Source organism: Pseudophryne corroboree, chromosome 7, assembly GCF_028390025.1.
Source record: "Pseudophryne corroboree isolate aPseCor3 chromosome 7, aPseCor3.hap2, whole genome shotgun sequence".
NCBI lineage: Eukaryota > Metazoa > Chordata > Amphibia > Anura > Myobatrachidae > Pseudophryne > Pseudophryne corroboree.
The window spans coordinates 113,597,835-113,614,917 of record NC_086450.1 but is presented as its reverse complement, the minus strand read 5'-3'; the positions used below and the strand labels follow the sequence as shown (position 1 = coordinate 113,614,917).

Below are 17,083 nucleotides of genomic sequence, written 5' to 3'. Positions count from 1 at the left end.
ATTGGGAACACTAGGAATATACTCCATGTAGTATGTTTTCCAGTTCTGACAAAGAAACAGACTGAAAGAAAACCAAAGGCCTTCCGCTTGTTGTCATGTAACCATGGCTCCTTACTGGTGTTTCTTAGGGGCGGATTGGGAACAAAAAGCGGCCCTGGAAAAATTAGTACTAGTGGCACTGGCCCACATGGGCAGCACCAGAGGTGTAAGGTCTAGCCATGGGCCATGGCAGCAGCACCCTCCCCCCAAGACTTTCCAGATAGTGGGCATGTCCAGCATCAAGGGAGAAGTTTAAAAGAAATAAAATTAAATATTATGAGCACATTATATGATACACATTCAGAATTTAGGAAACTATATCATTCTTTAGAAAGATATATTTTCTTGCTTATTATACCAACCGTATCCCAATCACTATTCACTCAATCTTATATGTCAACCAAGCAGGCAGACAGAGCATACACTAGAACATCTGCAATCACAGGATAAGTGGCAAAGTAATTATTTTGCATCTTATTCATTATGTTTATAAGAAGGACCACATGTCCTCAAACAAAACAGGCCCCACGGGTGCGTCGGCCCACCGGGAATCTTCCCTGTGAACCCTATGGCCAATCCACCTCTGGTGTTACTAATATATTCAGATGTGTTATAGACTTTTCTCAGTGATTATATTCAACTATCTTAGATGTAGTTGATCAGGTTGGATGTTATCCTATTAGTGTATAGCTCTTGCATTACCATATTTGTAATGCTAATATAGATTACATGATAATCATACGGGTGTGGTATGTAAGGTAGACAGTAAGTAGGTCGACAATGTTTGGGTCGACCACTATTGGTCGACAGTAAGTAGGTCGACAGGGATCCTAGGTCGACAGGGTCTTTAGGTCCACATGTTCCTGGTCAACAGGTCAAAAGGTCGACATTAGTTTTTGATTTATTTTGTGTCATTTTCTCCGTGCAGTGACCAGGAACCCCAATGAGTGCACCGTGTCCCCTCGCATGGCTTGCTTCACTCGCCATGCTTCGGGCACGGTGCCTCGCACCACTACCACTGTGCTGGGCACAGGTTACCGTTCCCAATTGTAGTCCACGTGGATCTTAAAGTATGAAAAAGTAAAAAAAAATTGAAAAAAATTGTGAAAAACTCATGTCGACCGTTTGACCTGTTGACCTAGAACATGTCGACCTAAAGACCCTGTCGACCTAGAAACCCTGTCGACCTACTTACTGTCGACCAACAGTGGTCGACCCAAACATTGTTGACCTACTTACTGTCGACCTAAAGACCAGATCCCAATCTTACGCAGTAAGTGGGTAATTCCAAGCTGATCGCAGCAGGAAATTTTTTAGCAGTTGGGCAAAACCATGTGCACTGCAGGGGCGGCAGATATAACATGTGCAGAGAGAGTTAGATTTGGGTGTGGTGTGTTCAATCTGCAATCTAAATTGCAGTGTAAAAATAAAGCAGCCAGTATTTACCCTGCACAGAAACAAAATAACCCACCCAAATCTAACTCTCTCTGCAAATGTTATATCTGCCCCCCCTGCAGTGCACATGGTTTTGCCCAACTGCTAAAAAATTTCCTGCTGCGATCAACTTGGAATTACCCCCTAAATGCAATGTGTTGCTAAATTGCATGCCATCCATCATTATCCCTACAGATATGTAAAACATTGCCTGTCAGGAATGACATACTGTAGCACTCTGGTATTACCAACTAGCACCACACCAGTGATTTTCGGTCTGAATCTTATTTTCAGTCCCTTGATCCATTTTCCACTGCAGACTAATATTAAATATGTTTGATACATTTCACAAGACATTTGTCAGTATTTTTAAGCACTGAACACACTGGCAACTGCGTGGACAAGTACATGTACAGTAATGATGTTATCATAAATAACATTCTTATTTAATTTCAGGGAGATCAAGGTTTGCCAGGAGAATCTGGAGTACCTGGAGAAAGAGGGATTGGTGAAACTGGCGCAAAGGTATTGTGAGAAATGCCCCGTCAGGGCTGTCTGAGTCTTTTGTACCTACACTTGCATTCTGCATTTTTACCTACTATTCAACGCGATTATTCCTGAGCTCCAACCCTATCTGAAACCCTTGCCAGGAAAAGGAAATCCTCAGACACTTCTTCACGCTTAATAATAATAAACAAAAACTTATTATATGCACATTAGACATGGCATTCATCTTAGAGATGAGCGGGTTCGGTTCCTCGGAATCCGAACCCGCCCGAACTTCAGCTTTTTTTACACGGATCCGAGCGACTCGGATCTTCCCGCCTTGCTCGGTTAACCCGAGCGCGCCCGAACGTCATCATGACGCTGTCGGATTCTCGCGAGGCTCGGATTCTATCGCGAGACTCGGATTCTATATAAGGAGCCGCGCGTCGCCGCCATTTTCACACGTGCATTGAGATTGATAGGGAGAGGACGTGGCTGGCGTCCTCTCCATTTAGATTAGAAGAGAGAGAGTGAGATTGAGACAGAGACACTTGATTTACTGGAGCTTAGGAGTACTAGAGAGTGCAGAGTTTACTAGTGACTGACCACTGACCAGTGACCACCAGTGCAGTTTTATTTAATATAATCCGTTCTCTGCCTGAAAAAAACGATACACAGTGACTCAGTCACATACCATATCTGTGCTCAGCCCAGTGTGCTGCATCATCTATGTATAATATCTGACTGTGCTCACACAGCTTAATTGTGGGGGAGACTGGGGAGCAGTTATAGGTTATAGCAGGAGCCAGGAGTACATATTATTAAAATTAAACAGTGCACACTTTTGCTGCAGGAGTGCCACTGCCAGTGTGACTGACCAGTGACCTGACCACACTGACCACCAGTATAGTATACTATATTGTGATTGCCTGAAAAAGTTAAACACTCGTCGTGTGACTTGTGTGGTGTTTTTTTATTCTATAAAAAACTCATTCTGCTGACAGACAGTGTCCAGCAGGTCCGTCATTATATAATATATACCTGTCCGGCTGCAGTAGTGATATATATATATTTTTTATATCATTATTTATCATCCTGTCGCAGCAGACACAGTACGGTAGTTCACGGCTGTAGCTACCTCTGTGTCGGCACTCGGCAGTCCATCCATAATTGTATACCACCTACCCGTGTTTTTTTTTTCTTTCTTCTTTATACATACTACATCTCATTATCATCCAGTCTATATTAGCAGCAGACACAGTACAGTACGGTAGTCCACGGCTGTAGCTACCTCTGTGTCGGCACTCGGCAGTCCATCCATAATTGTATACCACCTACCCGTGGTTTTTTTTTCTTCTTTATACATACTACATCTCATTATCATCCAGTCTATATTAGCAGCAGACACAGTACAGTACGGTAGTCCACGGCTGTAGCTACATCTGTGTCGGCACTCGGCAGTCCATCCATAATTGTATACCACCTACCCGTGGTTTTTTTTTCTTTCTTCTTTATACATACTACATCTCATTATCAACCAGTCTATATTAGCAGCATACACAGTACAGTACGGTAGTCCACGGCTGTAGCTACCTCTGTGTCGGCACTCGGCAGTCCGTCCATAATTGTATACCACCTACCCGTGGTTTTTTTTTCTTTCTTCTTTATACATACTACATCTCATTATCATCCAGTCTATATTAGCAGCAGACACAGTACAGTACGGTAGTCCACGGCTGTAGCTACCTCTGTGTCGGCACTCGGCAGTCCATCCATAATTGTATACCACCTACCCGTGGTTTTTTTTTTCTTCTTTATACATACTACATCTCATTATCATCCAGTCTATATTAGCAGCAGACACAGTACAGTACGGTAGTCCACGGCTGTAGCTACCTCTGTGTCGGCACTCGGCAGTCCATCCATAATTGTATACCACCTACCCGTGGTTTTTTTTTCTTTCTTCTTTATACATACTACGTCTCATTATCATCCAGTCTATATTAGCAGCAGACACAGTACAGTACGGTAGTCCACGGCTGTAGCTACCTCTGTGTCGGCACTCGGCAGTCCGTCCATAATTGTATACCACCTACCCGTGGTTTTTTTTTCTTTCTTCTTTATACATACATACTACATCTCATTATCAACCAGTCTATATTAGCAGCAGACACAGTACAGTACGGTAGTCCACGGCTGTAGCTACCTCTGTGTCGGCACTCGGCAGTCCATCCATAATTGTATACCACCTACCCGTGGTTTTTTTTTTCTTCTTTATACATACTACATCTCATTATCATCCAGTCTATATTAGCAGCAGACACAGTACAGTGCGGTAGTCCACGGCTGTAGCTACCTCTGTGTCGGCACTCGGCAGTCCATCCATAATTGTATACCACCTACCCGTGGTTTTTTTTCTTTCTTCTTTATACATACATACTACATCTCTTTATCAACCAGTCTATATTAGCAGCAGACACAGTACGGTAGTCCACGGCTGTAGCTACCTCTGTGTCGGCACTCGGCAGTCCGTCCATAATTGTATACCACCTACCCGTGGTTTTTTTTTTCTTTCTTCTTTATACATACATACTACATCTCTTTATCAACCAGTCTATATTAGCAGCAGACACAGTACAGTACGGTAGTCCACGGCTGTAGCTACCTCTGTGTCGGCACTCGGCAGTCCATCCATAATTGTATACTAGTATCCATCCATCTCCATTGTTTACCTGAGGTGCCTTTTAGTTGTGCCTATTAAAATATGGAGAACAAAAATGTTGAGGTTCCAAAATTAGGGAAAGATCAAGATCCACTTCCACCTCGTGCTGAAGCTGCTGCCACTAGTCATGGCCGAGACGATGAAATGCCAGCAACGTCGTCTGCCAAGGCCGATGCCCAATGTCATAGTACAGAGCATGTCAAATCCAAAACACCAAATATCAGTAAAAAAAGGACTCCAAAACCTAAAATAAAATTGTCGGAGGAGAAGCGTAAACTTGCCAATATGCCATTTACCACACGGAGTGGCAAGGAACGGCTGAGGCCCTGGCCTATGTTCATGGCTAGTGGTTCAGCTTCACATGAGGATGGAAGCACTCAGCCTCTCGCTAGAAAAATGAAAAGACTCAAGCTGGAAAAAGCACAGCAAAGAACTGTGCGTTCTTCGAAATCCCAAATCCACAAGGAGAGTCCAATTGTGTCGGTTGCGATGCCTGACCTTCCCAACACTGGACGTGAAGAGCATGCGCCTTCCACCATTTGCACGCCCCCTGCAAGTGCTGGAAGGAGCACCCGCAGTCCAGTTCCTGATAGTCAGATTGAAGATGTCAGTGTTGAAGTACACCAGGATGAGGAGGATATGGGTGTTGCTGGCGCTGGGGAGGAAATTGACCAGGAGGATTCTGATGGTGAGGTGGTTTGTTTAAGTCAGGCACCCGGGGAGACACCTGTTGTCCGTGGGAGGAATATGGCCGTTGACATGCCTGGTGAAAATACCAAAAAAATCAGCTCTTCAGTGTGGAAGTATTTCACCAGAAATGCGGACAACATTTGTCAAGCCGTGTGTTCCCTTTGTCAAGCTGTAATAAGTAGGGGTAAGGACGTTAACCACCTCGGAACATCCTCCCTTATACGTCACCTGCAGCGCATTCATAATAAGTCAGTGACAAGTTCAAAAACTTTGGCCGACAGCGGAAGCAGTCCACTGACCAGTAAATCCCTTCCTCTTGTAACCAAGCTCACGCAAACCACCCCACCAACTCCCTCAGTGTCAATTTCCTCCTTCCCCAGGAATGCCAATAGTCCTGCAGGCCATGTCACTGGCAATTCTGATGATTCCTCTCCTGCCTGGGATTCCTCCGATGCATCCTTGCGTGTAACGCCTACTGCTGCTGGCGCTGCTGTTGTTGCTGCTGGGAGTCGATGGTCATCCCAGAGGGGAAGTCGTAAGACCACTTTTACTACTTCCACCAAGCAATTGACTGTCCAACAGTCCTTTGCGAGGAAGATGAAATATCACAGCAGTCATCCTACTGCAAAGCGGATAACTGAGGCCTTGGCATCCTTGGTGGTGAGAAACGTGGTTCCGGTATCCATCATTACTGCAGAGCCAACTAGAGACTTGTTGGAGGTACTGTGTCCCCGGTACCAAATACCATCTAGGTTCCATTTCTCTAGGCAGGCGATACCGAAAATGTACACAGACCTCAGAAAAAGAGTCACCAGTGTCCTAAAAAATGCAGCTGTACCCAATGTCCACTTAACCACGGACATGTGGACAAGTGGAGCAGGGCAGGGTCAGGACTATATGACTGTGACAGCCCACTGGGTAGATGTATGGACTCCCGCCGCAAGAACAGCAGCGGCGGCACCAGTAGCAGCATCTCGCAAACGCCAACTCTTTCCTAGGCAGGCTACGCTTTGTATCACCGGTTTCCAGAATACGCACACAGCTGAAAACCTCTTACGGCAACTGAGGAAGATCATCGCGGAATGGCTTACCCCAATTGGACTCTCCTGTGGATTTGTGGCATCGGACAACGCCAGCAATATTGTGTGTGCATTAAATATGGGCAAATTCCAGCACGTCCCATGTTTTGCACATACCTTGAATTTGGTGGTGCAGAATTTTTTAAAAAACGACAGGGGCGTGCAAGAGATGCTGTCGGTGGCCAGAAGAATTGCGGGACACTTTCGGCGTACAGGCACCACGTACAGAAGACTGGAGCACCACTAAAAACTACTGAACCTGCCCTGCCATCATCTGAAGCAAGAAGTGGTAACGAGGTGGAATTCAACCCTCTATATGCTTCAGAGGTTGGAGGAGCAGCAAAAGGCCATTCAAGCCTATACAATTGAGCACGATATAGGAGGTGGAATGCACCTGTCTCAAGCGCAGTGGAGAATGATTTCAACGTTGTGCAAGGTTCTGATGCCCTTTGAACTTGCCACACGTGAAGTCAGTTCAGACACTGCCAGCCTGAGTCAGGTCATTCCCCTAATCAGGCTTTTGCAGAAGAAGCTGGAGACATTGAAGGAGGAGCTAACACGGAGCGATTCCGCTAGGCATGTGGGACTTGTGGATGGAGCCCTTAATTCGCTTAACAAGGATTCACGGGTGGTCAATCTGTTGAAATCAGAGCACTACATTTTGGCCACCATGCTCGATCCTAGATTTAAAGCCTACCTTGGATCTCTCTTTCCGGCAGACACAAGTCTGCTGGGGTTGAAAGACCTGCTGGTGAGAAAATTGTCAAGTCAAGCGGAACGCGACCTGTCAACATCTCCTCCTTCACATTCTCCCGCAACTGGGGGTGCGAGGAAAAGGCTCAGAATTCCGAGCCCACCCGCTGGCGGTGATGCAGGGCAGTCTGGAGCGACTGCTGATGCTGACATCTGGTCCGGACTGAAGGACCTGACAACGATTACGGACATGTCGTCTACTGTCACTGCATATGATTCTCTCAACATTGAAAGAATGGTGGAGGATTATATGAGTGACCGCATCCAAGTAGGCACGTCACACAGTCCGTACTTATACTGGCAGGAAAAAGAGGCAATTTGGAGGCCCTTGCACAAACTGGCTTTATTCTACCTAAGTTGCCCTCCCACAAGTGTGTACTCCGAAAGAGTGTTTAGTGCCGCCGCTCACCTTGTCAGCAATCGGCGTACGAGGTTACATCCAGAAAATGTGGAGAAGATGATGTTCATTAAAATGAATTATAATCAATTCCTCCGCGGAGACATTGACCAGCAGCAATTGCCTCCACAAAGTACACAGGGAGCTGAGATGGTGGATTCCAGAGGGGACGAATTGATAATCTGTGAGGAGGGGGATGTACACGGTGATATATCGGAGGATGATGATGAGGTGGACATCTTGCCTCTGTAGAGCCAGTTTGTGCAAGGAGAGATTAATTGCTTCTTTTTTGGGGGGGGTCCAAACCAACCCGTCATATCAGTCACAGTCGTGTGGCAGACCCTGTCACTGAAATGATGGGTTGGTTAAAGTGTGCATGTCCTGTTTTGTTTATACAACATAAGGGTGGGTGGGAGGGCCCAAGGACAATTCCATCTTGCACCTCTTTTTTCTTTTATTTTTCTTTGCGTCATGTGCTGTTTGGGGAGGGTTTTTTGGAAGGGCCATCCTGCGTGACACTGCAGTGCCACTCCTAGATGGGCCCGGTGTTTGTGTCGGCCACTAGGGTCGCTTATCTTACTCACACAGTCAGCTACCTCATTGCGCCTCTTTTTTTCTTTGCGTCATGTGCTGTTTGGGGAGGGTTTTTTGGAAGGGACATCCTGCGTGACACTGCAGTGCCACTCCTAGATGGGCCCGGTGTTTGTGTCGGCCACTAGGGTCGCTTATCTTACTCACACAGTCAGCTACCTCATTGCGCCTCTTTTTTTCTTTGCGTCATGTGCTGTTTGGGGAGGGTTTTTTGGAAGGGACATCCTGCGTGACACTGCAGTGCCACTCCTAGATGGGCCCGGTGTTTGTGTCGGCCACTAGGGTCGCTTATCTTACTCACACAGCTACCTCATTGCGCCTCTTTTTTTCTTTGCGTCATGTGCTGTTTGGGGAGGGTTTTTTGGAAGGGACATCCTGCGTGACACTGCAGTGCCACTCCTAGATGGGCCCGGTGTTTGTGTCGGCCACTAGGGTCGCTTATCTTACTCACACAGCGACCTCGGTGCAAATTTTAGGACTAAAAATAATATTGTGAGGTGTGAGGTATTCAGAATAGACTGAAAATGAGTGGAAATTATGGTTTTTGAGGTTAATAATACTTTGGGATCAAAATGACCCCCAAATTCTATGATTTAAGCTGTTTTTTAGGGTTTTTTGAAAAAAACACCCGAATCCAAAACACACCCGAATCCGACAAAAAAAATTCGGTGAGGTTTTGCCAAAACGCGGTCGAACCCAAAACACGGCCGCGGAACCGAACCCAAAACCAAAACACAAAACCCGAAAAATTTCCGGCGCTCATCTCTAATTTATCTACAGTATGTGTACAAGTAGCAGCAGTGGCGTAATTAGACATTTTCGTGCCCTGTGCCAGAAAGAGATTTGGTACCGTCCATATTCGAAAGAGGATAAAAAAAAATAAAGGAGTGTGACTTTGTGTGGAAGGGAGCATGGCCACAGAATAGTACCAATTCACAGTGTCCATTATTCACATTACACCACACAGTAGTGTCCATTATTTACATTACATCACAAGTAGCATCCGTTATTCACATTACACAGCACAGTAGTGTCCATTATTCACATTCACATTACACCTCACAGTAGTGTCCATTATTCACATTACACCACACAGTAGTGTCCATTATTCACATTACACCTCACAGTAGTGTCCATTATTCACATTACACCTCACAGTAGTGTCCATTATTCACATTACACCTCACAGTAGTGCCCATTATTCACATTATACCACACATGTAGTGTCCGTTATTCACATTACACAGCACAGTAGTATCCATTATTCACATTCACATTACACTTCACAGTAGTGTCCATTATTCACATTACACCGCACAGTAGTGTTTGTTATTCACATTACACCTCACAGTAGTGCCCATTATTCACATTACACCTCACAGTAGTGCCCATTATTCACATTACACCACACAGTAGTGTCCATTATTTACATTACACAGCACAGTAGAATCCATTATTCACATTACACCTCACAGTAGTGTCCATTATTTACATTAAACAGCACAGTAGTGTCCGTTATAATTATAGGAGGGCATGTGACCCGGGCGTTGGGTCAGACGGGGCATCAGGACAGTCACTTCAACCCTCCTAAAACCCCCTCTCCCCCTGTGCCCCCGGCTCCTTGCAGTGAAGAAACTGAAATTAAACTACAGTTCCCAGCAGCCTTTGCAAGGGCTGTAATTTACTTTCAGTTTACCCATTGCTGTGCATCCAGCTCCTTTCAACCGCAGCCGCAGAGGGAAGGGGTGTCAGGGGGAGCCAGATTAAGAGGGGTCACTGGGGGCAAGTTACTTCAGCCCCCAAGTCTTTCATCAGCCACAGTGCAGCCAGAGGTGCAGTCAAAAAGTGGGTGGGGCTACAAGACACTGCACTGTCAGTGCAAGCCCAGCCAGTCAGCATGGGGGAGAGGAGGGGAGGAGAGTGGAAACCTCATTATCCAGCATCATCCTGAGCCTGCCTAAATAGTGAGTGTGACACAGGAAAGGGGCACTGTATGTACTTAGATGTGTGATTACTCTCACCTCTCTCTCCCTCACCCCTCTCTCCCATCTCTCTCTCTCCCTCTCTCCACCATAGGGCGGCGTAATGAGGAGTACTACTGTGCAATTATTATAAGTTTGCACTACTATGTGGCGCAGTTGTAATTTTTTAATTATATTATTTGCTCTTTTGTATTTTTATTATTATTTTTTATTTATGTATTTATTTTTGTATTTTAATTTATGAAAATCCTAGTTTTGGCCTTGTCTTGAGGAAATCCAATCTGAACTAGTTTGAATCTTTCTGCGGATCAGAATTTGGATTTTAAATGCAAATGTTTGAATTTTGGATGATTTTAGCTGTTTTTATTGATTTTTATACATTTTTATAGATTTTTAATTGATTTTAAACTGAACCAAAATCCAAATCCGAACCAAAACACTTGAGGGTGGAAACCAAAACGCGATGATGACTTAGAACCAAAATCAAAAAACGGGGGTTTGCATATTTCTCTATTTCAGAGTGAGCCTGTGAGAAAGCTGGCCAATCACATTGTCTCTTACTGTCATTTGGAACAAGACAATTTATGAGCTAGAAAATGGAATTTGTTGCAGTTCCTTTTTGGAATTATTGCTGCTTTAGAGCCTTGATTGGAATATATATACCGCTTCATACAGTACAAATTAAAATTAAAGGCCAGATGTAATGAAGTCCGAGTTGACCGGAGGTGCGGGTTTCCGGCTGAACTTGGATGTTTTTTTAAAGCAGCAATCATTTACAAGGCATGGTTTTGCCTTGTACATGATTTCCGCTTTATGAAAATGTCTGTGTTTTGCCCAGGAACCCGCACCTCCGGCCAACTCGGTCTTCATTACATCCAGTTCCACATGTTTGTTTTTGAAAACCCAAATAGTGGAGTCTAGATAATACCCGTTTCATATCGCATTTGCCGGGTCCCACCTGGTAATTGGAAACGGGTCCTTACCGGGTGGGACCCGGCGTTTGACCCTACATTCTGCCATCCCAACCCGGGGACTGCAGCATCATCAGGGGCGGGGGAAGAGGCGGCGCTGGAGAAGAGCTCATCTCCACGCCGCCTCTCCCTATGTATTGAACGGATCCTGGGTCGCATTGACCCGGCAACCCGTTCCGTTCACACTGCCACTGACCCAGTATTCAACCCGGGAATAACATTGCTTTATTCCCGGATTGAATTACCACATCAGGCGACCCGGGAATTCGCCATGGGCCCTTTCACACCGCACAGTGACCTGTGTCGACCCAGAAATATGCCAGGTCGATACTGGGTCATTTGTGCTGTGTGAAAGGGGTATAACAAACTGATCAAAATAAAGTTGCAATGCATTTGATTATAATTATCTATAATAAATCAGGCTGCTTTGAGGCATAAGTGGATACAAGGCAAAGATCACATTTGTGAGTCCTGGTAGCAGTTAGCTAAACAGGGGATGGAGGATTCATGCAGGTGCTAATTTAATGTTAATGTTTGGGTACATTCAAATGCTGACATACTGTTCTCCATTGTTAGGACTATATAAGAGTCAGGATACAGGGCTTAATTCATGTTTCCACACACATGCCTACGCAGTTGCAATTTTTCTGGCTACAGACTTGCTAATCATCACAAGTGATCTGCCACCCAGAAATAAATATAGACGCCCACTGAGCCATCGCAAAGTCCTCAGCAACTGTGTACACATATGCAGCATCAATGCACTAGGAAGATCTACTCACCGCGTGAGTCTATGATCATGCAGACTGACTGCGGCAATCAGTGGCGTAAGTTCGTCACAGATGCCCGGAGGCAAGATAAATATTGGTGCCCCCCTATTTCCTATATTAAGATAAATATATGCATGTGTGTGTGTGTGTGTGGTGTTCTGAAAATTTTTTATATACTGTATTTATACATTTAATTGTCTTTTATTTTAAATCACACATTGCTCATCACTATTCTTAGCAGTCATAACCAGGATTAGAACCCATGACCTGTTACACTGACAGCAGACATCTTACTGATGGAGCTATTTGCTCATGTAGCGGAAGCATGAGAATTCTAACTACATGAAGTTATGTGTAATTGTCAGAGAAGTAACTTCATATAGTTAAAATTCTCATATTTCCTATACAGGAGCAAACAGCTTCATCAGTAAGGTGTCTGCTTCCAGTGTAATAGGTTGTGGGTTCTAATCCTGTTTGTGATACTTGTAAAATGTGCATATTCAGTATAATAAAGAGGGTGTGATCTGTAAGGTGCAGGGACCAGTGAGGAAGTCGGTGTTAGGGTCTCCTGCTCTGTGCTGCCACATCGTCATGGCAACCGGGAGACAAGTGCTAGCGGAGTAACCTGAGCGTAGCTGATACTCCGGTTCGGGTCTTTTGCTGTGCAGTGGTTACAGGCTCTGTGCACGGCAGGGGATCCGGTGCTGGTTTTTGTGCTCACAGTCTGTGAGGTCTGAGTGGGGCGTGGACAGCACCTGCTATATAAACCCTCTTCTCAGGTTAGGCAGATGCTGCAGAATCTTTGTTGGTTAGTCAGTTCCTGAAAGCTAGCTAGTACTGTGTAAACTTTGTATTTGTTTGTTGCTTACAGCAAATAGGCCTTGGGATTTGGTATTACACTCTGCCAATCCAGACCTAGCAGTAAGACTGGAGTCAGTCGTTTAACCTGCTGGGGTTCTTTTGCTACTCTGTGAACCTAGCAAGTTTGCGGCTGTATTCTCAGACTTGCCTGCCAAAATCCTTTCTCACTGTGCAAGGTGTTCAGGTGTCAGTTTAGTGGCAGTAAGCTGAACCAGTGCACTGCAAGTGAAGACTAGGATTGTGGAGACTCTCCTTGTGTCTATTATTCCATCTCTGACCAAGGAGTTTACTGCCACACCCGTTGGTAACCCTTTAGGGTTTTGCTGTTGCCTTTAGCAACAGCATTTCGGGTTCTCTACGTATTAAATCACAACATCTCGCTTCTTTCCATCTGAGCATTCCTAATACTAGGGAGACACCCAGTTTCTTAGCCTTTGGGCTTCTCTGTTCACTTTGTGTTTATTTTGTTACCCTATCACCTTCTGTGTATGTAATGTCATATTCCCCAGTCTGTCTGTGAGTTCATTTGTTTTGCATCCCTCTCCGTTCAGACACCAGTACATTCCTGCTGGCACTGGTGTGCATAACATATTCAGCAGCCTAATACTCCTGTTGAAATTTTGTGGGAATATGGAGCATACCCCTCAAAATACTTTGCAACAGGTGGTCGATCAGGTGCAGGTCCTGACTCGACAATTTAATGATTTTTCCATTAAAATGCACACCTCGCAGGCCGCTGGCGGAGCTCCCGCAGCAGCAGTACCTTCAGGGGTTAAGGAGCCGAAAGCAAATCTCCCGGATCGTTTTTCTGGAGATCGCTCGCAGTTCTTTTGTTTCAAGGAGAGCTGCAAGCTATATTTCCAGCTTAGGCCTCAGTCTTCTGGGTCGGAGATTCAGCGGGTGGGCATAGTGATTTCCTTGCTACAAGGAGACCCACAGGTCTGGGCATATGGGTTGCAGCCTGACTGTCCGTTGCTTAAAAGTGTTGATGCTTTTTTTACGGCACTGGGCATGTTGTATGATGACCCTGACAAGACGGCCTCAGCCGAGGCTCAGATTTCGATCCTTAAGCAAGGGCGAAGGCCAGTTGAGGATTATTGTACGGAGTTTCGGAGGTTGGCCCATGATACCCAGTGGAATGACCCAGCCCTGAGAAACCAGTACCGAAGAGGTCTTTCTAACCAGTTAAAAGACCAACTGGTACAATATCCCTTGCCTGATAGCTTGGATCAGCTCATGCAGTTATCCATTTGGGTGGATAGACGGCTGAGAGAGCACAGGCTTGAAAGGGAGACCGAGGTTTCCTTCTTTCCCAAGGGAACCTCAGACTCTGAGGAATTTTCCGAGGAGCCTATGCAGATTGGGGCTACCCGCCTCTCCTCGCGTGAGAAGACGCGGAGGAGACAGCAGGGGTTATGTTTGTACTGTGGGAATAAAGGTCATGTGGTAGTATCATGCCCAGAAAAGCCGGAAAACTTCAGGGCCTGAGGGTGATGGGAAATATCCTGTCAGGCCAGAAGTCAGAATTTCCCAAGAAGACTTTTATCATTCCGGTGACCTTGAAGATCCTCGGTCAAACTGTCAAGACTGAGGCCTTTGTGGACAGTGGGGCCGACGGGGTTTTTATGGACCGCCAATTCGCCCTGAAACACTCTGTTCCCTTAGTACCCTTGGCATCGGAAATTGAGATTTGTGGGTTAAACGGGGAACCATTATCCCAGGGTAAAATTACTTCTTGCACTAGCCAGATTTCTTAGTTTATTGGAGCCACACACTCTGAAAAATTGTCCTTTTATGTGACTGTCTGTACTTTTGCCCCATTGGTGTTGGGGTTACCCTGGTTAAGGGCCCACAATCCTCAATTTGACTGGGTCTCTGGGGAGATTCTTAGTTGGGGTACTGATTGTTTCAGGAGTTGCTTGAGCCTTCCAGTCAGGCTTTCGCAGCTAAGTTTGCCAGGATTGCCAGGATGTTATACAGATTTTGCGGACGTGTTCTCCAAAAGAGTTGCAGAGGTACTACCTCCCCATCGCCCCTATGACTGTGCCATTAATTTGTTGCTGAATGCTAAGCTTCCCAAGAGCAGGTTGTACTCCCTGTCACGTCCTGAGACTCAGGACTCAGGAAGGGATTTATCAGACCTTCACAGTCTCCAGTTGGGTCGGGGTTCTTCTTCGTGGGTAAAAAGGACGGTTCATTGCGACCCTGCATCGACTTCAGGGAATTGAACCGTATCACGATTAAAAACTCATACCCACTGCCTCTCATTTCGGTCTTGTTTGACCAGCTTCGTACGGCCACCATGTTTTCTAAGATTGACCTACGCGGTGCGTACAATCTAATCCGAATAAGAGAGGGGGATGAATGGAAGACTGCCTTTAATACCCACTCAGGGCACTATGAATATTTGGTGATGCCTTTTGGGCTCTGTAATGCCCCGGCAGTCTTCCAGGACTTCATGAACGATGTGCTCAGGGAATATTTGGATAGATTCTTAGTTGTATACTTAGATGACATCCTAATCTTCTCCCATTCCCTGGAGGAACATCGGAAGCATGTACGCTTAGTCCTCCAGAAACTCAGAGACCACCGGCTTGGGGCGAAGCTGGAGAAGTGCGAATTTGAAGTTCAGCAAATCGCATTTCTAGGATATATTATCTCTCCAGAAGGTTTCCAAATGGAGGGTTCCAAGGTACAGGCATTCCTGGATTGGGTGCAGCCCACTAGTTTGAAGGCGCTTCAGCGTTTTCTGGGCTTTGCAAATTTTTATAGACGATTTATCGCTGGATTTTCGGCTATAGTGGCGCCCTTGGTGGCACTCACTAAGAAAGGGGCGGATGTTGCTAACTGGTCTTGTGAGGCCAAAGCGGCTTTTGCCCGTCTCAAAAGGGCATTTGTCTCGGCCAAGGTGCTGCGACACCCAGATCCAGAGTGTCCTTTTGTGGTGGAGGTGGATGCCTCTGAGATGGGTATTGGGGCAGTGCTCTCTCAGATGGGGATGTCTGATAATCGCCTTCATCCCTGTGCTTACTTTTCCCGTAAATTTTCGCCTGCCGAGATGAATTATGACGTGGGTAACCGGGAATTGTTGGCTATTAAGGATGCACTCGAGGAGTGGAGACACTGGCTTGAGGGGGCTAAGTTTGTGGTCTCAATTCTCACCGACCATAAGAATTTGGCATATTTAGAGTCAGCGAAGCGCCTCAATGCCAGGCAGGCACGATGGGCTTTGTTTTTTGCTCGCTTTTATTTTTTGATAACATATCGCCCTGGGTCAAAAAACATCAAGGCTGATGCGCTCTCGCTGAGTTTTGCTCCAATCCAGGAGACCACCGAGGAGCCATTGCCCATTGTGTCCCCATCATGTATTAAAGTGGGCATTACCCAGGACCTCTTGTCATTAGTCCTTAGAGCACAGGAGCAGGCTCCTCCAGACCTTCCGGTAGGTCTTTTGTTTGTGCCTCCTAGGTTAAGACAGCGTGTGTTCCTGGAATTCCATGCCAAGAAGTCGGCAGGTCACCCGGGTATTGCCAGAACTCGGGAGTTGCTATCTAGGGCAGTGTGGTGGCCCTCGGTGGCTAGGGATGTGGATCAGTGGGTTCGGGCATGTCACATCTGTGCCCGAAATAAGACTCCTAGAGGGGTTCCTGTTGGCCCATTACATCCACTCTCTATTCCATCTAAGCCATGGACCCACATTTCAATGGATTTTGTGGTGGACTTGCCCAAATCCTCGGGGATGACAGCCATCTGGGTTGTCGTTGACAGGTTTTCGAAGATGGCGCACTTCGTTCCATTGGTTGGGCTGCCATCGGCCAGACGCCTGTCTGAATTATTTATGCTGCATGTTGTGCGCCTCCACGGGTTGCCACTTGATGTGGTCTCTGACCGCGGATCTCAGTTTGTGGCCAAATTCTGGAGGGCATTTTGTTCCGATCTCCAGATTTCTGTCAGCTTGTCGTCAGGCTACCATCCGCAGTCTAATGGGCAGACTGAAAGGGTGAACCAGTCCTTGGAGCAATTCCTCAGGTGTTATGTCTCCAAGTGTCAGACTGACTGGGTTGCTCATCTGTCCATGGCGGAGTTTGCCTATAACAACGCGGCTCACTCTGCTACAGGGGTCTCTCCCTTCCTTTGTGTGTATGGGCATCATCCTAAGGCCAATTATTTTGACCCCCTGGACTCCACGCCTGGTGGTTCCTCTGTGGTTTCGGTCCTTAGAGGTATTTGGAGGAAAGTGAAGAAAGCCCTTGTGTCTGTGTCATTAGTGACCAAAAGGGTTTTTGATAAGCCGAAAAGACCCTGCAG

At 46.1% G+C, this 17,083-nt stretch overlaps 1 protein-coding gene across 1 annotated transcript in view; it reads left to right on the top strand.

The window, feature by feature from the left end:
• Positions 1-17,083, top strand: part of COL28A1 (collagen type XXVIII alpha 1 chain) — a 142,661-nt gene that overhangs the window by 65,103 nt on the left and 60,475 nt on the right. Inside the window, exon 17 of the mRNA XM_063933569.1 lies at positions 1,930-1,998. Coding sequence (XP_063789639.1) covers positions 1,930-1,998 — 69 coding nt within the window. The remainder of the gene's footprint in view (positions 1-1,929; positions 1,999-17,083) is intronic.